General features: G+C 34.9%; 1 protein-coding gene across 1 annotated transcript; it reads left to right on the top strand.

Moving 5' to 3' along the window:
- The first annotated feature begins 12375 nt into the window (after positions 1-12375).
- Positions 12376-23197, top strand: LOC119642863 (kinesin heavy chain). Its single transcript, XM_038042168.1, has 6 exons — positions 12376-12396; positions 12510-12571; positions 12687-12924; positions 19865-20324; positions 20384-22263; positions 22332-23197. The coding sequence occupies exons 3-6, from the start codon at positions 12778-12780 to the stop codon at positions 22770-22772; spliced, it is 2928 nt and encodes a 975-aa protein (XP_037898096.1). The 5' UTR covers positions 12376-12396; positions 12510-12571; positions 12687-12777; the 3' UTR covers positions 22773-23197.
- Positions 23198-25577: the final 2380 nt, after the last annotated feature.

Raw genomic sequence — 25577 nt, 5'->3', positions numbered from 1 at the left:
ACACGAATAAAGCAAAAAGTTAAGAAATACAACTAAAAAAATTGATACATTTGTTGACAGAATAAAAACGCGACTACAAGACACGCGCAGAGTTGCCAATTGGTGGGATGATCTCAACAACAAATCCTACCTTGAATGGCTGAAAGCTCAAGTTCCCTCGACATGTGGTCTCCAAACCTCCTTATTTAACTCTCGGATGGAAACAATCTCTCCATTCTCCCTTGATGAACTCATGTACGTCCTTAAGTCGAAAAAGAAGTCCACAGCAGCAGGCCATGACGGAATCAAATATGAAATGATAAAGGTCCTTCCCATGCCAAGCCTTCCAACCCTGCTATCTGCTATAAATGAGCGCTGGATGACCAACTCGTTTCCCACCGTTTGGCGTACAATTAAAATAGTGCCCATTCCTAAACCCGGAAAAGATCTTGAAATATTCACTAACTTCAGACCCATATCCCTCTTGCCTGTTCTTCTAAAAGTTACCAACCAAATGATTAAAGAAAGACTAACAAAATTCCTGAATCACTCACACCTTCTCCCGTCAAGGTCCTTTGCTTACCAAAAAAATATCTCCACCGGTATGTGCCTTAATGAAGTCCTTTTCACAATTGCAAATGAAAAAGCAAATGGAAACCAGGTAGTCATGCTTTGCTTAGACATTAATAAAGCTTACGACTGTGTAAACTTAGCGAAACTGGACCAAACTCTATCTGATTTTAAAATCCCGACACAAAATAGGCATTGGGTTCTCAACTTTCTTTCCTCGAGAACTCTCGTATTACATTCACATACAGTCGAAGTTTGTGGAGGTTTACCTCAAGGTAGCTGTCTCAGCCCAGTTCTTTTCAATTTATATACAGCCGGTTTACATCAATTACAGGACAATTCTACCCATTTATTTCATTACATTACAATCAATGGTATAAAAATCAGTCCGCCTTCCTCTTTTAAATTTTTGGGCAGAATAATCAACTCAAGTTTAACCACGCATGAGCATTACAAGGATAGCTTCGAAAATTGCAACACAGGCTCAAATGTCATCAAACTTCTGACCAACATTCACACCGGACTCCCACCTAGGAAAGCATTAAACGTTTACAAATCTATTGTTAGATCCAAAATTGAATATCCCTACTCTACATCGTGTAACGCTCCTGCGTATACATTAAAAAAAATACAAACCTTTCAACACTCAATCCTAAGATGTTGTACCGGTTTGTCCCCCTCAACACCAACATCAATTTTACGTTCCATCTCTTATGAACTCCCCGTTGCTAAGAGAATTTATCTTGTAACTGCAAAAGAACTTCTCAAGGTAAAAATCTTCAAACCTGCCTTCTTTGACGAGGTCGCTTCCAGACACAATCATGTCATCAGTAGTTACTCTAACTGCTTCAAAAAATTCAGTAACATCTTCAATAAAGTTAACTCAATACCCTCCTGGAATAATATTATTCATGATAAATGCGTAGTTGAATTAAACTTACTTAATTCAATCACTAACTCAAAAAAAAATCGATCAGGGTCTTGTCTTCGAATCGCTTGTTTGCAAAAACTTAACCACTTCGTCGAAAATAACTTCAAAATATACGCAACGGATGGATCTATCAATTCGGACATCTCTAGTTTTTCAATTATTGAATACCCAAACTTACTTATAGGAAAATTCAAAGTTCTATAAGAACTATCATCCACTTTCATTGAACTTCTGGCCATCAGACAAGCAATCATCCACGCATCTGAAATTAAGCTGAAAAAATTTGTAGTTTTCTCTGACAGCAAATCTGCGCTAATTTTAATCAAGAACAAAGACCCATTCAATAAGTATGTCTTCGATATCTACAACCTTTTAAAAGACCCAAGTATTGAAAAATGCCACATCATCTGGATCCCAGGTCACTGCGGTTTTAGTATCAAAGAAAAAGCTGACTTCCATGCTCGTCAAGCTAGGTTCGATGGTACAGTTTTGTCCATAAACTACCCCCCCAGCGAAGCTTTTCTGCTAGTCAAAAAACTCATCATAAAAGAATGGAAAGATGAGTATCATGTTTTAGCTAGAGAAAAAAGTGACCGGCTGTTCTACAAAATTTACCCTTTTTTGACACCCACGCTTCTACCTAAAGGAAAATTCACAACATGGGAATTTAAAGTTCTTCACCGTCTTATGAGTAATCGCACCTACGACAAGGTCTATTTTAAAATGATCAAAGTCTCCTCCTCTGACATCTGTGAGGATTGCAATATTACTGAGTCTGCCGAGCACCTTGTTTTTGAGTGCAGGAGGTTTGACGTCCTTAGACAATCTTTCAGTATATTTAACCTGTATAACAATTTATATGAAATTGTTCGTGCTGGTAACTTTAAGCATTTGAAGCAACTGACTGCCTTTATCAAATCAGCTGAGTTTTCATTCTAATTTTACATTTAGTATTTCTATTACAATCACGAATCGCCTACACTTTTTCTTTTATCGGCATTATTAGCCGGATCTTGACAGTACAGTACCAAGTACGGTGATTTATGGATTGACAGCGGAACAGAGCCTCTCATTGCGAACACTCTGCCACATCAGTCTACCTATGCTCAAATTTTTTTCATCAATCGCTCTCAACTTCGTTTCTGGATTATGGATCTAACGTTAAAATTAGTCCAAACCATTTTTTAAAAAAAAAAAAAAAAAAAAAAAATAATAATAATAACTTGTTATTCCTAGTGCACGCAAATGTGAAATGCAATATCTATTAGTGAGTAAATAATAATCATGCTGATGATTTGCTTTAGGAAACACTACATATAGATTTAATAATAATATATTTATAATATATATATATATATACATGAATGTTCTTATAAATATGTGTAGGTTCTTATCGTAGAAGGTATGCGTAGATATAATTATGACTCACGTTATCGATGGATGGAATGAATACCAAGTTGTGTAATAAAATGTGTGTTAAAGCTTTGTGGGCCAGAAAATAAGGTGTCTCTGATTTTGCTGTCGCAACGTCATAAACAATTAAAAATTAATCTCATACGCATTCTTTCGATTGCTTATTCCACTTTATTTTTTTTAAATTAGGTCACCAATATTTTATAACAAAACTTTGAAGAAATATTTCGCTTTATTAACTTTTATGTCTTTCGAAAATCGCGGAAACTTTAATTTTGAGATTTAAAATTGTGCCTTTTATCTTCTGTTATGTAACAAAACAAACTACATATGTTAAAGAGAGCAAAAAAGCTAGTTAGTTCGGCAATAATGGAGGGTGTCAATTTTTATTCCTATAACCCTTATGAGGACAAACGGACCGGCGAAGCTTAACTACCGGGCGCGCTGTCTTATGCCACTCTACACCCTGTCCTATTTAGTTTCTTTCTCTTCTCAATTTAGTTTTGCTTTACATTAAAGAAAAATATACACATTTATAATGCATAATATATAATTTTGAACGACAATGCGATTTAAATTTATATATTTATTATATTTATTTATAACGAATAAATGTTAACATTTATATGCATATATATGCATGGCTGAGCTTTTCTATTTACTGTTCACGTGAAACTAACGGAGATGAAGTGAAAGGGTGACAAAAGAATTCAAAATTATTTACAATCATATACGAGAAATTTTCAAATTGAAGAAGTATTCTCGCTTAATATTGATATTTATTTATTTATTTATTTATTTATTTATTTATTTATTCCACTTATACAAGAAACTCAACTAAAACAAAATGGCAGTCGAGTTCAATTGACTCTTAAGTAAATCTTAAAATTATTTAATAATAAAACTTAGTATAAGTACAATAAAACAAATAAGGAGGAAAAAAAAGAAAAAAAAAAAAAGCATGTACACAATTAGCATAGAGCCACGCCCACAACCGATACAGGACCAAATATATTTGACTTTTACCTACTTTAGATCATAAATTAAAATATTATAGCTTAGATTGAACTTGAAATTGTTTGAAGTCGTTATTATAGTTGTTGCTAATAATGGCGTTCTGGCTGCTATTTCTATTACTTTTATTGTCTTTGTTGTTGCTATGGTTTTTGCTGACATGCTCGGAAACGTTTAAAATTGTGGATGAATATTAAATAAGCAAGAAAATGTATATGCTCACGGGATTTTCATTTAAATTTTGCTATATATTCACATCGTTTTCAACTTTACCTTCGTCACTTTTGTGTCAATTCAAAATTCCAACTCCATGCAAACACTCTTTACATATCACCACTTATGACTTATCTCGTTTATGATTATGCGTTCTCATTACATTTCGTTAAAACAAACATGACAGTTTTTAGAAGGAAAGAGGTATGAGCTATTGGTTTTAAAGTTCAGGCAGTAAGTTCAGAGGCAAATTTGTCTTGCAGTCGATTTTATGTGGTGATTTTAATTAAGGAAAATTATATATTTAGTTTTATTTTTTCTTCTAGACGAACAAACACACAACACATTGCCTATATAGTATTTATAAACATGTGACATGTATAGAAGCATTTCCATATCCTTGTCTTTACACGCTATCCATAATAATAAAGTGTAATAATATTATATCGTTGGCGTACTGATATTTTATTTATGGGAAGATTCCGTATGAATCATTTCCAAATGTGGCCAAATTGGAGTTGTGGTATATTTCCTAAACTGTTCGGCTTCAGTCGCCAAGTCGATCTGCCTCTTGAAAATGGCAATTGAGCTCCGCATGAGGCAGTCCCTAACACTGATACTAGGCGGATGGAACGCCTTTTACTATACTAGCGGATTGATACGCTTCTTGAATTGCTTTTAGACAATTGACTTTATTCAATACCTGGTTATTTATACACAAATTACTACACTAAATTACGCTAACATCATCAAAAATGATAATTGATTTAAATGGGGCGCCTAACATCCTATTGCCTTACGAAATGCAACACTCAGCCAGTGAGACATAATTTTTATTTTTCTTTTAGCAAAAGAATTATGATGAATTTGCATAATTCTGTCGAACTTCACAGTGGGTGCATACAACGGTATGCGATCACACTACAAAAGTCACATTTTTACAGTGTAAATACACCTAATAATTTAGGCGCATATTTTCATATTCTCTCACATTTTATCAACGAAAACACACATTATATTTCATTATTTCGTCTTTTTTTACAATGCAATTATTGGATACTAATTCGTTATTAGTTAGTAAAAGAAACTTAAAATCTTCAACTCAAGTAAATGCAACCGGCTGTTAATTTTCCTTAATTTATTAAAGAAGCCATTGGCATCTTACCTCTTAAATCTCAACTTTCACACATTATGATAGATTTTTCTGCTGGGCATATTGAAACCCTACTATAATCGTTATATAATGTATTAAACCTAGCTATTCCTGGTTCCGTTCCGATCAAGCAACCTCGCCCTCGAAGCAAGTGCCCGCCATGCTTTAACAATGGTATTAATTACCACAAAATAGGAAAAACACTTTGAAAAGTGGTTACTTTTTCCACTATTATTTCCACTATCCTGCTATTAGGCATCGGTTTAATTGTTTCATCTGTCAATTTTATTGCAGATATCTTCAGTTTATAAAATCCACACTGGTTGTTAATCCTCAGTATTTTTATCAAACATTTTGGCAAGCCCGAAAGAAAAATTTACATATCTCCCTCGCATGTTTCCTTCAATGGCTCTGAGTCCTCCGGTGATATTGAAACCTCAAATATCTTTGCTGAATACTTCCGACTAAATTTTTCAACTGCTGATTTCGATTTAACTATACGTCTCCAATAACTAACACGGTCTTGATTCCTAACATAGTCACTTAAGCAAATGACGTTTGAGATGATTTAAGATCTCTAAAATAAAATTGTGTGCCTGGACTTGGTGGGATTCCATGATGTATTTCATAATATCTTCTTAATCAAAAAAGTACTTTTCTTATCCCGCTGCACAAATGTGGGAACAGAAATCAAGTTAAGAATTATAGAGCCATTGCCAAGTTAAGTGTTTTAGATTTTGCTTTCAAATCTTATATTTCTCCATCCCACATTGGCTTTCTGAAAGGCAGATTCATTGTTAAGAATCTCTTAGAGTTTACTTGTCACGTTTTCAAAGCTTTTTCTGGTGGCTCTGACAGAAATGTCGTATATACTGATTTTAGTAAAGTGTTTAACTTAGTTAAGTTATTAATCTTCAAATTCCAGGCCTACCTTTCTACCTAGTGAAATGTATAAGATCTTATTTGAATAACAGCCATCATTTAGCCTTTCATTTAATTCATATAGTAACGATCTCCCCTCGGTGATTTAATCCAACCAGATCTTAATGTACGCTGACGACGGTAAACTGTTTTCTTGTTTCTCCTTGGAATAGCAATCGTATCAGTTTCAAATTGGCTTAACTAATTTACTTACGCGGTACTTGTTAAAATTTATGAAAGTAAATCAAAAAAAATGGATTAATTCTAAGACGAATAGTCGCGATTACTTTTTTCTTAATAATACTAATGATATTGGTATCAAATAAAAGAACTTGGAAGATAGAATGCGAAAAACATAGGGTATGGAGAGAATCAGCCTCTGCCAAATACAACTTTCCTACTTGTTATTTATTTATACTTTGTATTAGTTTTTAATATTAATTGTTACAAGATTTTCTTCTAAGACTCAATTCAATTCGGCTGGTAATTTAGTTTAGCTGGGTTTCATTTGTAAGTAACTAAATAATTTGCGTACATAAATAAAACAAAAATGGGACTAGTTTTCTTTTAGGTTAACTTGCAGTATGGCTCTTGTTTATTAGCGCAAACCGAGAACATATGAGGACAACAATATATTGTTACGAAATTCTTTCCATTTCTTTCCACAGTTCGCATCACCAGAATGTGAATTTTCTTTCTTTTTTGAGAGAAATACACTTGTACGTTTACACTTCTAGATTCTTTTATCTCCAATCAATTTCCTTAAGGTAAGGATTACTTACAATCTATCTCAGTATACCTTTTTACAAGCATATTACTATTGTTATATATTATTACATAATACTATAATCTAAGATTCTGGTTTCATTGTTAATCCGTTAACCCGCTTTACTGGTTATCTTTTCGTCCGCCGGCAGCTGCATTTATAACTTCTCGCCCGAGATGTTATAAACCTTTATAAACAGTTCTAAACAGTCTTAAATGGTCTTAAACACTGCGAGAACGTTTCGTCCCATTTCCTAAAGCTGGGGCAGCTCAGCTACCCAGGGAAGGATAACGCAAGACATTTATATTCACAAAGACTCTTCACTTATTCCATAATTAATTATTCACTTAATCAAAACTGCCTGTCTATACCCGACTTCGCTACTTGATATCCTGCTCTCGGCTTCTCAAACACGACTTCTCTTCTCGACTCCTCTAACACGACTCCTCTACTCGAGGGTCTACTCTCGACTAACTTAACTAAAACTAGCCTATTCCACCCTATTCTATTGTTATGCTGTTGCTATCCTATCTTAATTTATTCTGATTCTATTCCTATCCTATCTTAATCTATTCTTATTCTATTTCTATCTTACCTTAACCTAGCACTCCTAACGAAGGATGACCTTGGGTCCTCACAACACTTACAAACACTTCAAAATTGAGCGGAGTTATATAAAACTTGTATAAACCTTCATAAACAGTCTTAAACAGTCTTAAAAACGTAGTTAAACATCAAAACTTTGCTGGTTTTCTTGCACGATTTTCCTTAAATAGCGTTGTGGATTGATGTTTTTAAACTAAACCTTACCTTTACTTTGCGGTTTCCTTGCACGATTTTCCACACAACAAAATATAACACCAGCGAAGTGTAAGCATTTCTAAACACACCCGAAATTTGACCGTTACAATTGTATCCCAATATTTCTCCCCATAATGACTTATAACAATAATGTACAGAACTCACAAAAATCACAACACATTCAAATTAACCACAATCCAAACTTAAAATGGCACTAATATAAACAATACAATTATAACGAAATCGTAGCTGATAGATTAAATAAACCAACTTGTAATAAATTAGTCTTGAATCTTTGCTAACCTTCAATGCACGCTGGAACACGTCACTAGAATAAAGTTTAATTAATAAATCTCCAATAAATGGAAAACAAAACTTGAAAGACTTGGTTAAAATATCATAAATTATGTAATATAAAAATATCAATAAACACGTAGTACCCTAAAATTAGAATTTTCTTACCTGGTTGGTTTCTTAATCTCAGAAAAGAATACGGTTTTTCGCATTTTCTAAATTTTTTCGACATTTGTGTTGATATTTATGTTGATATTTACGCAGCCAGTTAGGATCGTTTTTGAATTTAACACAAGATTCAGATCTAGGTCTGAAACCTGTGGATATATAATCACGTTAGATTGACTGGAAGCGTTAGTTAGAAGCTTTACTCAGGATTTCCTGTAACTAATTGCATTCGCAATATGTTATTGATAGTCACGAGTTTGGTAACGCGCGATTTTGGTGTTTCATTGGTGCCGAGGTTGCGTTTATCAGGCGAAGCCGTTATTGTGTTTTACAAAACATTGGCGTAAGGAATTTTACGATCCCTATGTCGGCAAGCGCCTATTCCCTTCGCTTGTCAGACCTTACTAGAACACTCAGTCTATGTATGATAACCAATATAGATGCCCCGGTAATTATTAATCTTACTGTACTTGGTCTGACGGATTTTCAAGTCGCGAGGGCATTCGCATAAAAATAGATATAGAATTTTCATGTGACTACCAAAATTTAACTGAATAAACAAATAAAAAGCTAGACAAGTAATTAAATAAATACAAAGAAAACTTGAAATTCGTAATGTCGATTGTGTGACGTTAGTCCTGATATATTGATTGATCACTTTTCTATCTAATCTAATTCTATTTGTAGCAATCGTCCCTTGCTTGTGAATAACGAAATAATATATAGATACCGTCAAACGTTTTAATTCCCTCACTTTGTCGGTCATGATAACATCGGTATCAAATATTTTAAAACTAGTTCTCTACGGTGTTATCTTACCTTTGACTGATATGTTTAATCGCATAATAACGACTTGCTTATTTCCTAATTGCTGGAAAAAAGCGATGATAACCCCCATGGTAGCTTTTCTTTTATTTATTTTCATTTATTTCGCTATTCTTATCATAGATTTGTTTGGACTCAGGATAGTCATTGTCTTAATTAGAATAACATCAGAAGACGAGAGCTGCTAGTGTAAGGATTAAATTCGTAATTCTTTGGCGTGGGATATACCTATCCTTTCACTTTTAAGGTCTTTCTTTTAAGATCATAATAGCGCAACCTATGCTTAGCTACAACTTTGGCATTTTCAAATTGATTTGCAAAGTTACTATTATAGAGAGATCCAATAAACGGCTTTGGGCAAAATATCTTCTAAAGACGGTTTGTCCAACCTGACAAGCAACTAGATTTGTACGCAAGTTGTATATAAGTAGTAGCGTATCAATTATAGTCAAATTATTCTTCTAACATAAATTATGCAAACCCAAATTGTTAATTTTCTCCAAGTCTTCGGAAAGAATACGAAGCAATCAATGAGACGGTACGTGTTGATTTCCTTTTCGCTGTGTAATTGAGAAATTGAAACCTTGTGATTTCAATGTCTATCTAGCCAATGGACGAGGAGGATATATTTTCACAAAGGATCTTCGGCGAAAGGGTCGAATAAAGTTAATTTTTAGATACAAATTTTGTTCTAGCATTAGTTTTCCTCTAAAACTAATATGTCTGCTGTCGTCAGCTGTCCTCGAAGATACAGCGAACTCCTTCCCAGGATATTTATTTTCCTGAGGAAACCTTTTTGTATAATCGCCAGGAAAACGAAACAGATGCACTGGTATCAACCATACTACTACCACATCAAATAGTTGCAAATCACTTGAGGGAACGTTAAAAAACCCGTGCAGCAAAATTGTCTTCTGTTGTTTGGGGCAAATTTCCAAACGCAACTTAAGCAGCTGATGAACCGCTTAGGTCTTTCGTAAACTGCAGAAGAAGACAAAATTTCATGGGCTTTTCTGGGTTTAACTGTATTGTAATCTCGTAAGCGTACATGGTAAGGTTTCAGAATGATTTTCGGACAGACTGTGTGAAGCTTCATTCACGAACTGAGTTATATCAAAGTATAGCCTACAAAAAGATATTCTGCTAACAGATGATTTGCTTTGTGTGGTCGATGTATTTGTTTTAACTTGACCTTTTAGTTCAGATTTTTGTTCAGAATTAACAGGCGAGGGATCTTTGTTACTAGCCGATGAAGCTAAGTGATCAGTTTCAGTGCCAATTTTATGTGGCCTAAATAATGGACTCAATTTGGAATATGCTCGTTTCGAACCATCGAAAGGCAATTCAGTTAAATTTTACAGCTTCAACTTCTTGGGCCCACAAAACTTTATATTAACGGGACTTCTTGCTATTGAAATTTGTGGTTCCATGAAGTATAAACTAATATCTCAAGAGCTTGAAAATTCTGCGGGCACAGGGTCCAGTGTGTGAAGCAAATGTTTTACTAAATCTGACTGTTTAGCACCATCTCTTAAACGAGATGCCATATTTATATTACTAATTGAACGTCGTATATATAAAAAAACAAAAACCAGAGTGAATTTTGTGCCAGTCTTTTACAAATTGCCAAAAAAAAGGGACAAGAATTATAAAGAAGCTAGCTTGTGAAGGAAAAATAACATCACACCAAGTAAGAAACGCGTCGAGAAGCGGAATTAATTACACAAAATTAAACGAAAACTAAAAAAAATATTTTAAAAAAATATGTATTAATTTATATTTGGCTTAAAAATTAGAAAAAAAATAAATACCTAATTATATGTAAAAAAATCCATTATGACATTAATGAGGTAGAAGTATAGGAGATTTCGCAACGAGGAGGTAAGTGCGTGCGTGTGTGTGGTATAGCCACGGACGGTGACTGAACGGACCGTGACCGGTTGTGTTACATCATGCCTTTAGTGATCCCGTTATGTTGAAAAATTAATTATAATTTACTTTTGTAAATGTAGCTGGGCTACCCGGGCGGTACAAAGTACAGCCACAGCTCTATATAAATACATTAGAAGTTATGCAGTACCGATCTAGTTCCTTACTTGTGTGGTTGTTTTATTTAAAAATATATACAAGTCAACAAAAAGGCAACTATCGCTTCTTTAGTGCGTTGTACAAAAAATTGAAATTTCTTTCTTTCTTTTTTAGTCAGGAAGCAATTAACCACTTCTAATAATTTTTGTTTCTCTACAATGTCACTGCTTTACCCGTGTTTTTTTATTATTATTACTATTGTAAATTTAGCCAGACAATAAATTCTAAGACTAAAGTCTTAAAGTACTAGCATCTAAGGCTTTCGACTTTATTAAAAACCCTATTGCACTTGAGATTTGAACCCGCGACCATTGAGTTACTAGTCAAAAGTCTTGCCCACTCAGCCACTCAGGCGGATAAGCGTGTTTCTTTTTACTAATATGCGCTGCACAGTTTGTATAGATTTGTTTGATGTTGCAGCTATTGTTAGTGTTATCCATTAATTTATCAATTTGGCTTGTTTGAATGTTCATATTGCTCAACAAAGCTAAACAAGACAAATTTTATATATATATATAAATATATTTGACAATGCAGCCAAGTCAAATCAAAATAGATAAAAAAAAGGCAGAAACATTATTCTAATGAAAGGATTATTACATTAAAAGTACGTATTAAATGCTATATTAGGGGAAAAGAAGTTAACTTTAAACAAATAGATACGCAGGATAAAATTAGCAATTTTAATATTGCATTTATTATGAAAACTAAACGCCACCATGAGTACACAGCCTTCTTCAACTTTCTGGCCACATCGTTCGTCACGTATTTGTTGTCTGCTGCTTATTGGTTTGTCAATCGACGAGTCATATAGTGAAAATTTTTATATATTTTAAATATAAGTATATTTATCAATAAATATCTATAAGACACACAGATATTTTATAGTGATTATAATTTATAAAAAGATACGTGCGATCTGCTTTATTGTCTTTCTATGAAATAGTAACGATATAAACTATTCATTGTATGTTTTGTGCGTATGCATGTCTGTGCGTGAAATATTTTTTCTGTTGCCATACCTAAAAAGAATTTCGATTAATTTTCATTTTCTATTCAATTTCAATAGTAAAAAGACAAATACTGTGCATAAAAAATCCCATGAACAAGAGATCTTATGTTGCGAAGTTAAATGAATATGAGTGCAAAATGTATTACAAAATTAAAAATCATCGAATTTAAACAGCATATGTTTCTAATATTTGATTTTTTCTTTTTCGCTCCAATATGTTTAACACTTCACAGCATTTTTCGGAAAAAGTATAATGAACTACATCCAAATTTTCCGAAGTTTCCTGCGTTTTCCCTTAAATTGCACTCCTATGGAGCTTTCCTCATCATGCAGGAATTAATTCATTACTTTTTCTTCACAGTTCACATACATATGTCAGCAGATCACACGTATACGAAAAAAATTAGGGGCTAGAATTTGCCTGTAAGTGTAAATACTGAAATATTATGTCAGAAAATGTGTAGTGACTGCTCGACACGAAATCAGCTTAACAATGCAATTGAATTTTTGAAATTTTAATAAAATTGAAATTTTTTAGAGGAAACCAGGTGCTTGTGGTGTTCCATTTAAAAGAACTTTATAAAAACAATTGAATAAATAATATATAAATAAAAACATTGTGCTAGAAAATGTCTGCGGAACGTGAAATACCAGCTGAGGATAGCATTAAAGTTGTCTGCCGTTTTCGTCCACTTAACGATAGCGAAGAAAAGGCCGGCTCAAAGTTTATTGTGAAGTTTCCTAACAGCGCTGAAGAAAATTGTTTATCTATAGCGGTAAGCCTTTTTTAAATAATTCCCTATCGCGTTTGTAAATGAACACAGAAGTTTTCATTTTTAGGGTTATGTTTGATTGTAGAATGACATCATTTTGTTGTTGCTTGGTCGGTCCTTTCTCTCGTTAACAAGAAGTTTTATGTGCACATAAGGACAAATAAAAATTAACAAATGTTAAATTATTAAACAAAAGTGCTTCCATTTTATTATACTAAGCAAATAGCTACACTCCTTAAAACACTGGAAGAAGGATTAAGTAAGGGGCTTGAGGGTATATAATAGAACATTACTGTTTTTAGTGGATAGATGCGATTTCCAGTTGTGAAGCGCTTGCTTATCTACAAGAGTGCTGTATGGGTTCTGCACAACATATATTTAAAATAATATCTGAGTAAAGTACTGAGTACGAAGTATTTGTTAAAAGAATCTGCGCCAATTTTAATGAATTCAAAAATGTATGTATGCATTTCTTAAGGAAATGAGACTTAATGTAATATTGAGTAAAAAGGGAAAAGGAAAAGTTTTCAAACTTTTACTCCCAACCCACATTCATGACTCATATGATTTATATGCATATGCATAAACTTACAAATACTGATGCACTAAACATTGAGACACGACCGCTACTTAAAACAGATTAATAAATAAGAGTTAGATAAACAGTAATTGAAATAATGTTAGAATAGATCGATTTAAGATTTTTGCCCATGTGTGTTTGCACTCCACCTACAAGTTGCAATTTTGTCGATATTTTGACGATGCATTGATGCGCTTCGGCCCAAGTACGGGCGCTACTAAAAACGAATTGGATCGAGTGGATCACGTTGACCTAGGTATCTATTTTATCGACATATCATGGAAAATGTGCCTTTAGGTATTATTTTTGGCTTTTTATCACGAAAACAAACGACGTAGAAGTAGAGCAAAATACTAGATTAGCACGACCATATGCCTACACGACAAAAACTTTTATTTTGAAAATAGGAAAAATCAACTGCGCCTACACCATCTCAAACATCACGAAAATTTTGTTCTTTTACTTCTTTTGTCTTTTTTAGGATAACGGTGGTAGGTATAAAAGATTCGGCTCCGACTGAATTTAATTTTCTTACTTGCTTTTTGTTATCCTGTTTCCTCGTTAATGTCCCGGTATTAAAGAGAATTTGAAATGGTTTACCAGCAAAGAATCGTTCATGCAACTTATCTGCTGCCAGAATTAATGCAACGTTTACGTTAATATTGCAAAGCGTAATGCTCTATGTTTAACGTTTGCTTATCATTATTTATATCATCCTTAATATTAACGATGATATTCTGCGTTGTGTGTTGAAATTTGACGCATATATCGATCAAGAAGTCGAACTTAAGGAAGGACTGAGATTTAGCCAGAAGCACACCTTCAACATATAAAAAAAAAAACTGAGCCAAGCTGTAAGAAAAGGCTTTTTTCTCTTATTTTTATCATAAGAATCATACAATCTTGTGAGGGCTTCAAAAAAAAAATTTAATTCAGATATTTATCGGCATTATTTAATTATTTGTTCCAAAATTATTCGCGATCGCATAACTAACACAATTAGTGCTTAGAGAATTAGTATTCCGTGTTACATTTTTTGATTGATAAATAAAGAAATGCAATTAAAAAATATAATTTTTATTTACATTTTGTGATTGCAGTTATAATTGCAAACAACACGTTTTACAAAAATACATCCTTTTCTTTTTGAAATAATGTAATGTTACAAATCAAATGCGAAAATTAGTATATAGCATTTCTTCGAGTGATAAGCAGGAAAACTGAGCGTGTAAGGTCCTTAAATGTACGTCTGTTTGATACTTAAAAACCCATATACATAGCGATGAGCAAATATCTTAGATATTAAAAAATATAGTTTGCTTAGTAACTAATGCTAATGATTCAGAAACTAGTTGTTATCGTGAAGTACAATATATATCAAGGATTACCACTAAACTGACACACAAGTTAATGGAATCAGTAGGGATCAAGTTATTAATCCCATCTTACCATTGAGCAGCCATTCTGCAAGGCCTCTTGGTGCAATCATTACATGTAAAGATGTAGTGACGCTTAAGAAAATAAAAACCTCCCGGTGAATATCACAACGGCTGCAGTTTCATACGATTCATATAATTCTTATCAAGGGCTTGCATGTACTTTGATCATTTTTTCGCTTCAAACGGTAATTTGCTGAGAAAAAGTGGTACAATATAAAATAATGAGGAGTTTCTACATTGTGAGTACGCTTTCCATTCTTCCCATTCGAACGGTAACAGTGACAACTGGCACATGGTGGACCAGCACAGACAAAAGCTTCTAAAAGGATGTCTTCAGATCACATAAAAGTAAACGAAAATGAAATTTTGAGCGTTTCATGATTAGCGCTTGTATGCACTGAATTGCTCAATGATTTTTCACTTGAAATAAGCATTTATTGTGGAAAATTGGTACAATGTTAATCAAAATAGCTTCCATCATTTTCTACGTCATTTTACAATATTTTTGGTAACATGCCGATATCATGTCGAAAGAACTTATACTGGTTTGGCAGCGATCCATCCACCGAACCATTTTCACTCTTCTTCAGTTCAGCAAATCCGCGTGCATCTGAACAAGTGTAATCAGGAGACGCCATGTCTGGTGAGTACGCTTGGCAGAACTTCCTATTCGAGTTGCAGCACTGTATCCTGGCTAACTCTTGTAACAAGTGCCTGTAAATCGGAATTTTCATTCAATTCGTGCCGGCACTTCTAAACCGTTGAAGACAAAACCGACAATTGGGATGTGATGGAGCAACATCACCTTAAGCCTCTCAACTTGTTTGGTGGGCTTCGACAGCAGCTTTCTTCAAATAAACAACATGAATTTGGAAAAAAAAGAATTTTAAACGGTTCATGATTAGCGTTGTACGGTGAATGAGTCAATAATGTTAATTGGAAAATTGTTATTTTATGTAGAGAAGGTCAAAGCCATCGAATTCAACCATTATTATACTGGTATTTCCTATTGGTTTATCATTTTCTCTCTCGTGAACATTTTTTCAAACACCTAATACTAAATGCAAAACTCTTTTTATGTCAAGAAGGAAGGGCAAGATCATCGAATTTAAATGTTGTGTATATTGATACTTCCAATTACGTTGTCGTTTGCACTAATAAATGTTGCTGATCAAAATACATGCAAGCACCTAGTATATCAGTACTGATATTTTAAAATGAGACGTGTAATTTAGTTTAAAACAATCATGTATTGATACAGTTGTTAAAGACTGTCTTACATTTAAGAAAAAACCTACTTGATACCTGTCCTCTCCAATCTATATGCCACCAAGTTCCATCAATTTTGGGACGGCAACGCAAAAAAATGCTGATGATTGCTGCTAGTAAATCTTTTAAAGAAGCATCTAAAAATCTTGCTTCTAAAGTTAACCTCTGTTTTGATGCATTTCCTTATGTCTTAACCTTAACTTCAACCCAAATAAAACGAATGCAATATATTTTGCAAAAGGTTGCAGAAAGCTCATACTTCAATTAAATTTTTCGGCATGATCACCAATGCAAGTCTAACCGTTCAATAACACTACTTTGAATTTCTCAATGACTGTAAGTGCCGATCTAACATCGTCAATTTGATGGCTTGCCTTCATACGGGGTGCCCCAAGAAAAGCACTCACAATTTACAAATCACTTATCCGCCCAAAAATAGGATTTTTCCTCTCCACCACTTGTAACCTTCCTAACTATGTTACCAAAAGAATCTATTCAAAACAAGCTACTAAGACCATGTACGGCTCTCTCGCTCTCCACACTGGTTCCCATCTTTAGAGGCCTATCTGATGAACTGCCTATTCTTAAGAAATTCTGAAAGTCAAAATCATCAGACCGTCTTCTTTCAGATGATAGTTTACAGGGCATAAATTTCCGACAGCAGATCCGCCCAGACCTTAATTAAAAAAAATTTACTCGCAATATGTATATATTTGAATTCCATAACATGTTAACTATTTCTGATTTAGATGCGTGTCATCTGTTTTGGATTCCAGATCGTTGTGGCGTTTTTTAAAATGAAAATGCTCACTTTTAATGCTTGTGAAGCTCGGCTAGGGGCAGAAATTCTCTCAATTAACGACATAGTTGTGGTTACCGTATACATCAATACTGTACTATATTAACATTTACATCGTACGAAAAAACATGCGATCAACCTAAATTTAGGTTCAACAGGACCAAAAACATAAGAAGAAAGTACAAGTTTCCGTGGAATAGTAGGTATTTTCATAATTGTAAAGTTGATGTGATCGTCAGCAGTCAGTCTAGTTAACTTTAAAACCAAGATTTACCACCTCAGTTGTACATCTGCAAATGAAACACGAGGCAGGGAGCTAATATCGAACCTAGTATGTATTATCGCGTTGGCTTTAATCTAAGCTGCATACAACTTTAAATTGTTCTTGGCAGACCAAGGTGTAATCAACATTGACCCGACAAGCCCATCTGCTAGTACAAGGGGACGAGAGAAGTAGATCTGAGCGTCATCGGCATACGAATGAGTCTTGCTGTTTATGCAACAAGTAACCAGATCCTTTATAATTATCTTGAATAGAATCGGCCCATAAACAGAGCCTTTTGAAACGTGAGAAAACAAATCTCTTACATCCGAGCAAGACTTGCCCACATTAACATACTGAGAACGATTATTTAAGTAGGGCTTGGTAAAAGTCGTTGCTGTGGGACTGAGCCCGAAATAAAACTAAATTTTCCAACAATAAGGTATGATCTACCGTGTCGAAAACTGGAAAAGTCAACCACTATTAAAATTGTCAGCATATTGTGCACGAATGTTTTGCAAAACCTTGAGCACTGCAGTATTGCAGCCGACTGGACGGGACTAAGCAAAGATTTAGATTGCAAGTTTACTCCAATTTAATTGACTACTAAATACTCAAAGACCTTCGGAAGAGCCGGTAAAATACTTACTGAGCGAAAATCTCCTGTAGATATAAGTGAAATTCGTTAACCCACAGAAATAAAAGAGCCAACTTCCAACAATCAGAAAATATGCCACTAGTAATAACGTGATTAAAAAACTTGTGTCAATGGATTAAATAAATATGTAAGGACAATTTTTCGAAATCTTATTACGTACTGAAATTCAACAGCGTTAGACCTAATACATAAAACTGCTCGCCAGACTTCTCCCACTGTAAAGGATTTGAAATGAAAACTGTAACGGTGCCCGTACAGTAAGTCACTATCAAGTTGTAAAAAAATGTTAGCTGTTATATTACTAGTAACAAATTCGTTTAATATTTCAGGATTCACTGGACCTTCGACTGACTCTTCCGTGTTCGTATCTCTTATAAGTTCTCCCATAGTACTTTGGATCGAAGATGCGTCTTCAATTTTCTAGCAAATCCCATGTACTTTACGGAAAGCTTACCAACTGACTGCATTTTAACTGGCTTTCCATGTGTCATAGTCCCTGTCGCTGTCTCTAATCGTTCGATAACTTTCCGTGGTGAATCGCAGCATTATGGAGTGTTTAATAAAACACTTCCTATTAGGATCATGATCATAGAGCAACTTAAGCAGATTGGATGTCAAATATTAAAGCTTATCATTAATATATATTGTAGAAGGTAATATAACCTACAAAAGACTTCTCATGATCAGGGAAACCGCTCATGGATATTTGATCGTAATGTAGAACTAGTGAGCTGCCAGAGATAAAATACCTGGCAGCGACGGTGGTCTATTTCTAGCGCCCCTTTTAAAAAATTATCTTCCCCACCAAAGTAAAATGCCGACAATGTCAAAATATTTTTACTAACCCAAAAATGTTTTTTACACTCTACATTAATTGTGACAGGTTAAATTTGGGCAGATGTATACAACACCCAAAACGTTCTCGAGTACATCAAACTTATTTTATATGAAATGGGTCAGATTTAAATCGTCTTCACCGTTTTCATGTGACTGTCTTCAAGCTTGTAAGTCTCAGTTTTCGCAGTATTCTAAAGAAATTTGATATAAGGACACGTTTTTGTCTTATTGAAAATGCATAGAAAACTCTATTATAAACAATAGTCGGGCAAATAGCATAATCGCTTAGTGGAATTCTTCAAATATTTGCGTGGGAAAGTACCAAAATTGTATCCTAATTTCTTATAACGAACTACCTTCCATGGGAATCCTTATATAGTCGCGAATCCAACTGATATAATCCATAGTGCAATTAATTATTTAGTCAAAGGGCTTGCTATTATTATTGTTCACCCGTTTCCATCATAAAATACCAAAAATGAGGAACAAAGACTTACTTTTGACGAAAACGTTTATATAAAAAGGCATCTGAAAAACATATTTATAGTTGCAAGCTTTGCATATTAATTTTGTCCGTTAAATCAAATAGTTCTAAATTACTTTTCATTAAAATTAGCAAAAATTAACTTTGATCCCATAAAAGGTCTATGTTTTGCAAGAATATTTATAAAAGACTCCACTCAAAGAATAAATCCGTTCTACTCAAATTTCTCATAATCACTTAGTCCGCCAAATTCTTTTACGCGCTTATTCTCTTAATATTTTTGCTTACGAAAAAGTTTCGCGAATTCCCGCTTTCATCAACGTAGGATTTAAATAAAAAGTTACTGTTCTTATTTATTTAGTATTGTTCACTATTTCAAACAACACCGTGACAGTAATAATAATTCATCGAATTTAAAAATATCATGAAACGCTCGTTCTTCTTTAGTTAAAAACGCAAGTGTGAAATAAAGAGACCGTGTTCTCTTTTTTAAAAACTTAAGAAGCTTCGCTTTCCTTAAAAACAGGACATATTTTTTTTAGGGACGGGATTTCTTATCTCTAAAATGAACGATTTCCTTTATTACTTATTTGGCCTTTCCACTTTACCTTTCAGGGTAAAGTTTATTTGTTTGACAAAGTGTTCAAACCTAATGCTTCGCAGGAGAAAGTATACAATGAAGCTGCGAAGTCGATTGTCACCGATGTGCTTGCGGGTTACAATGGCACTATATTCGCCTATGGTCAAACATCATCGGGTAAAACACATACCATGGAAGGTGTTATCGGTGATTCGGTTAAGCAGGGTATTATACCACGTATCGTGAATGATATATTTAATCACATTTATACTATGGAAATGAATTTGGAATTTCATATTAAAGTGTCATATTATGAAATTTACATGGACAAAATTCGCGATTTATTAGACGTATCGAAAGTCAATTTGAGCGTACATGAAGATAAGAATCGTGTACCTTATGTGAAAGGTGCCACTGAACGTTTTGTCTCATCGCCAGATGATGTGTTTGAGGTTATTGAAGAGGGAAAGTCGAATCGTCATATTGCTGTTACAAGTAAGTACGCTTATTAATATATTTCGCAGACAATTTGCACTAAGCACTGCTATTTACAGATATGAATGAACACTCATCTCGCTCGCATTCAGTATTCTTAATAAATGTTAAACAGGAAAATTTAGAAAATCAGAAAAAGCTTTCCGGTAAATTATATTTGGTAGATTTGGCCGGATCAGAAAAAGTTTCGAAGACTGGTGCTGAGGGTACTGTTTTGGACGAAGCAAAAAATATTAATAAATCTTTATCTGCTTTGGGTAATGTGATTTCTGCTTTGGCTGATGGCAATAAGACGCACATACCTTACCGCGATTCGAAGTTAACCCGTATTCTGCAGGAATCTTTGGGTGGTAATGCCCGCACAACAATAGTGATTTGCTGTTCTCCTGCCAGCTTTAATGAAGCCGAAACTAAATCGACTCTGGAATTTGGGCGACGCGCAAAGACAGTCAAGAATGTTGTCTGTGTCAACGAGGAACTTACAGCAGAAGAGTGGAAGCGTCGTTATGAGAAAGAGAAAGAAAAGAACGCACGTTTGAAGGGCAAAGTGGAGAAACTCGAATTAGAGCTATCACGTTGGCGGGCAGGCGAAACGGTTAATGCCGATGAACAAGTGAACGTCGATGATCTCATGGAAGCTAGCACGCCCAACCTGGAAGTAGAGACTACCGTTAACTCTACGCCAGCCGGTCCCGTGCCAGCGACTCCAGCTGCCGGACTTATGTTGGGTTCCATTAGCAGCGATGAGCGGGCGCGTTTAGAAGCGGAACGAGAACGCTTGTATCAGCAGTTGGACGAGAAAGACGAAGAAATCAATCAGCAGAGCCAATACGTAGAAAATTTAAAGGAACAAATAATTGAACAAGAAGAACTTATCGCCAATGCTCGTCGAGAATACGAAACTTTACAATCGGAAATGGCTCGTATTCAACAAGAAAATGAATCGGCCAAAGAGGAAGTTAAGGAAGTGCTGCAAGCTTTGGAAGAATTAGCCGTGAACTATGACCAAAAGTCTCAGGAGATTGAGACCAAAAATAAAGACATTGATAACTTGAATGAAGAATTGCAGCAAAAGCAAGGCTTGCTAAGCACAACCAGCACGGAGCTGCAACAGTTACGGGACATGTCATCACATCAAAGAAAGCGCATCAACGAAATGTTAAGCAATTTATTACGTGATTTAACCGAAGTGGGGCAGGCTTTGGTATCGAATGATTCGGCCATTGACATGAAGATGAACAACATACCCAGCGGTGGTGACAGTGGCAAAGTTGAAGAAGACTTTACAATGGCGCGTCTATATATCAGCAAAATGAAAACCGAAGCAAAAAATATGGCCCAACGTTGCGCTAATGTGGAAGCACTGCAGCTTGACTCTAATAAGAAGCTTTCAGAATATGAAAAAGATCTCGGCGAATATCGCCTATTAATCTCTCAACATGAAGCTCGTATGAAGTCTTTGCAAGAGTCGATGAGAGAAGCAGAAAATAAGAAACGTGCGCTAGAAGAACAAATCGATTCGTTGCGTGAAGAATGCGCCAAATTGAAGGCAGCTGAACATGTGTCAGCTGTTAACGCAGAAGAAAAACAAAAAGCCGAACAACTGCGAGCTATGTTCGATTCGCAAATGGATGAATTGCGTGAAGTTCACACTAAGCAAGTATCAGAGTTGCGTGATGAAATCATTGCCAAGCAACATGAAATGGATGAAATGAAAGATGTACACCAAAAACTCGTATTAGCTCACCAGCAAATGACTGCAGACTATGAAAAACTTAAACAAGAGGAAGCTGACAAATCCAGCAGATTACAAGAAATAATTCTCAACAATGAACGACGTGAACAGGCACGTAAAGATCTTAAAGGCCTTGAAGATACCGTAGCTAAGGAACTGCAGACATTACATAATTTGCGAAAATTATTCGTACAAGACTTACAAGTATGTACAGAAAAATAATTAATAATGAAAACTCGGTGTTTTTAATTAATTTTGTTTTTTGTATTCAGGCAAGAATTAAGAAAACAGTGATCAATGAGGACAGCGAAGAAGATGGTGGCTCGTTGGCTCAGAAACAGAAAATCTCATTCCTTGAAAATAATTTGGATCAGTTGACAAAGGTGCACAAACAGTTGGTGCGTGACAACGCCGATTTGCGTTGCGAACTTCCTAAACTGGAGAAACGCCTACGTACTACAATGGAAAGAGTGAAAGCTTTAGAAACAGCTTTGAAAGAGGCTAAAGAGGGAGCCATGCGTGATCGCAAACGGTATCAATATGAAGTAGATCGTATCAAAGAAGCTGTAAGGCAGAAACACCTGGGAAGGCGTGGGCCTCAGGCACAAATTGCAAAACCTATCCGAGCAGGCCAAGGCGCTATAGCTATACGTGGTGGTGGCACAGGCGCTAGTGCTACACAAATGCCTCAAACAAGCGCTGTTAGTTCATAAAAAGATTTAATTTTGTAATTTTTGAATTATCTCAATGTTATTATTATTATTTTTGATAAGTACTTCCTGTCATCACATTTCCTAAGTAATTTGATTTCCTGAGATTTATGTTCTTTTTTTGTGTTTTGGTTTCCTAATCTTCAGAAATCCTAAATAAGAAGAAACCTAAGTAATCACCTTAAGAAAGAATTCAGACACCGTACATAGCAGTATATGTCTAATGAAACAAAAGAAAATCAACAAATTAGCAATAGTAGATTTTTATTTTGGTTTTATTTGCTTGTACATGCCCTGCAATTAAAATGCTAATGGCTAACTTTGTATTCAAGCAAGTGTTTTATTTTTAGTCAGTGCTTATTTTCGCTATTATCTTTGTATTTTCTACATTCAATTATTACCTTAGTGGATCTCAAATCCAGCCTAAAATTTATATTTGAAAAAGAGAAATTGTTTTAATTATTTATTATTTTTAAACAAAAAAATCGTGAAATAAATTAACGAATGCAAATTTTTTTATTTTTATAATATTTCAATGAAGTCGACGTAATCGCACTAAATTACTTGCAATTTCAACGCCTTTAGTTAAGTTGAAGTTGGCTTTGGGTGCAATAGAGGATCTCTTTAAATATAGCTTTTAATACCACAAGGGGCACGTTTATGCATCACCAGTGAATACTGCAATCATGCGCATAAATCATTTATAAAGGTACTAAACAATATGGATGCCTAAATGCAGTCCTGCAGGACGCAAGATGGATTTCTGCTTAGTTCTAAAAAATGATCTTCAGCAACCATATGTTGATACCGATTTACCCAATAAGATATAATTAAACTAGTCGCGGACGAAAAGAAGCCAAAATAAAATTCAACTTTTTGTAATAATAAGTTGTGGTCAAGAGTACCAAAGACCTCAGGGAGTGGTCAAGTCCCCCTTATCACACTTCCGGCGAATATCGTTCAAAACTCTGAGTACTGCCATATTACAACTATGCCAAGGCTTATATAATTCGCTTAATTAACATAATCTAAATTATAAGTATTCAAATGTCATTCAATCTAATCATCAGACGTTGAAAGAATTTAGATAGAGCAGGAACAATGCTGATTGGGCGAATGTCTTCAGGAAGGACAGCAGATGCCTGGAGATTTATAGAGATTTTTTCAAAGAACCTTAGTAGGAATATACACATCTTGGATCTTGTTAAAGTTGTTTAACGCGCCTACTAACATTATGGGCCCTATTTCTGTACTTAGGAAAAACTCCTAGAAACTATTTCGTATTGTGGACATTTCCGCTAAAGGTCTATATATTTGATAGAAATCACGATATAGCGGTTCCCGGTACAAAATTAACAGCAATAACGGCAGCAACACTTATCGGAAAATCTACTTATCTAAAACCGAAGACCTAAGACTGCCCGTTTTAATGGACAATACAATCTCATGTTGCAGATTGTAAGGAAGCGTTCTTGCTTCCTTACTGAGAACAAGTCCGTCCGCCCCAGGGTACTCACCGTCCGCAACCAGTCAGTCCGATCTGTCCGTGCACATCCGTTTGGGTTAATAAAAACATGTACAATCTCCTCCAGCATATGCATAAGTAGAAGGCAATATGTATAAAAGTGTCAGATCAAAACTATGTACAAAAGCATAAATATAAGAAACTATGTACAAAGCCTTAGAACCAAACCGGCATGAAAGCATATATATAAGAAATTCTGTACAAAACTGTATAAAACCTGTATAAAAGCATGAATACAAGAAATTATGTACAGCGCTGTATAAAAGCCTGAATGCAAGCATTTATGTACAAACCTGTATAAAAGCCTGAATACAAGAAATTATGTTCAAACCTGTATAAAAGCACGAATACAAGAAATTATGTTCAAACCGATATAAAAGTATACATATAAGAAATTATGTACAAAGCCTTAGAACCCAACCTGTACAAAAACATAAGTATGAGAACACAACCTGCACCCGACTTATACAAATCAGTAAGATCGGATCGGTACAAACTCAGTAAGATACATGTACACTCACATGAGCACAAACATACACAGAAGCTACAGCAGCATTGCTGTATAGCAACGTTAGGGCACATGAAATATCCAAACAACGTATCGTACCGTTAGGGCAAACAAAACACACAGAAATGAGCGTAGGTAAGAAAACAAGGGAAGCATATACAAGCATGCAAAATGCATAGACTTTAGCACTACACAAAAGTCTCTGTGCTGTAAAAAGCAAAGGGTATAAACTGCAGAAACATCGCATAGCACCGTTAGGTCAGATGAGACAATAGAATACGCACACAAATAGGAAATACATATAGTAATTCGGTAGAAAATCTGGACAACAGATGATCATACAAAGCATACAGGAATAAACATTCAGGTACAAAACGACATAACACATATGAATATATATCATTGCACACACGCATAAACACACAACAACAGAAAAATGCACTTGTTGGTATAAAACCGTAGGTTAAGAAACAAGTACCCACGCACCTGACGGTGGTATAAATCACGCGATTTGGTACCTGGGTACGTATCAAGTAGACACTTAATCAAACATAGCAGTAAGCTAGCTGTTAAGTAATAAGTCGACATTAGATTACGGGCAAGTCGTTCATGCAGGTCGTAACTAAGGCTGTGACAGCAGCCAACCTCAGTTGAGTACACGTATGAATAACCTACCACAACACACATAAATGCCTACAGCCTGAGACATGTTGGAAAGGAACAAGCCAGCCAGGCCCCAGCTATAAAAGAGCAGCGCAGCACACAGAATCTTTCA

This window comes from Glossina fuscipes, unplaced genomic scaffold (genome assembly GCF_014805625.2).
Source record: "Glossina fuscipes isolate IAEA_lab_2018 unplaced genomic scaffold, Yale_Gfus_2 263, whole genome shotgun sequence".
Taxonomy (NCBI): domain Eukaryota; kingdom Metazoa; phylum Arthropoda; class Insecta; order Diptera; family Glossinidae; genus Glossina; species Glossina fuscipes.
The sequence above is the reverse complement of the archived record's forward strand: the minus strand, read 5'-3'. Positions and strand labels throughout refer to the sequence as shown.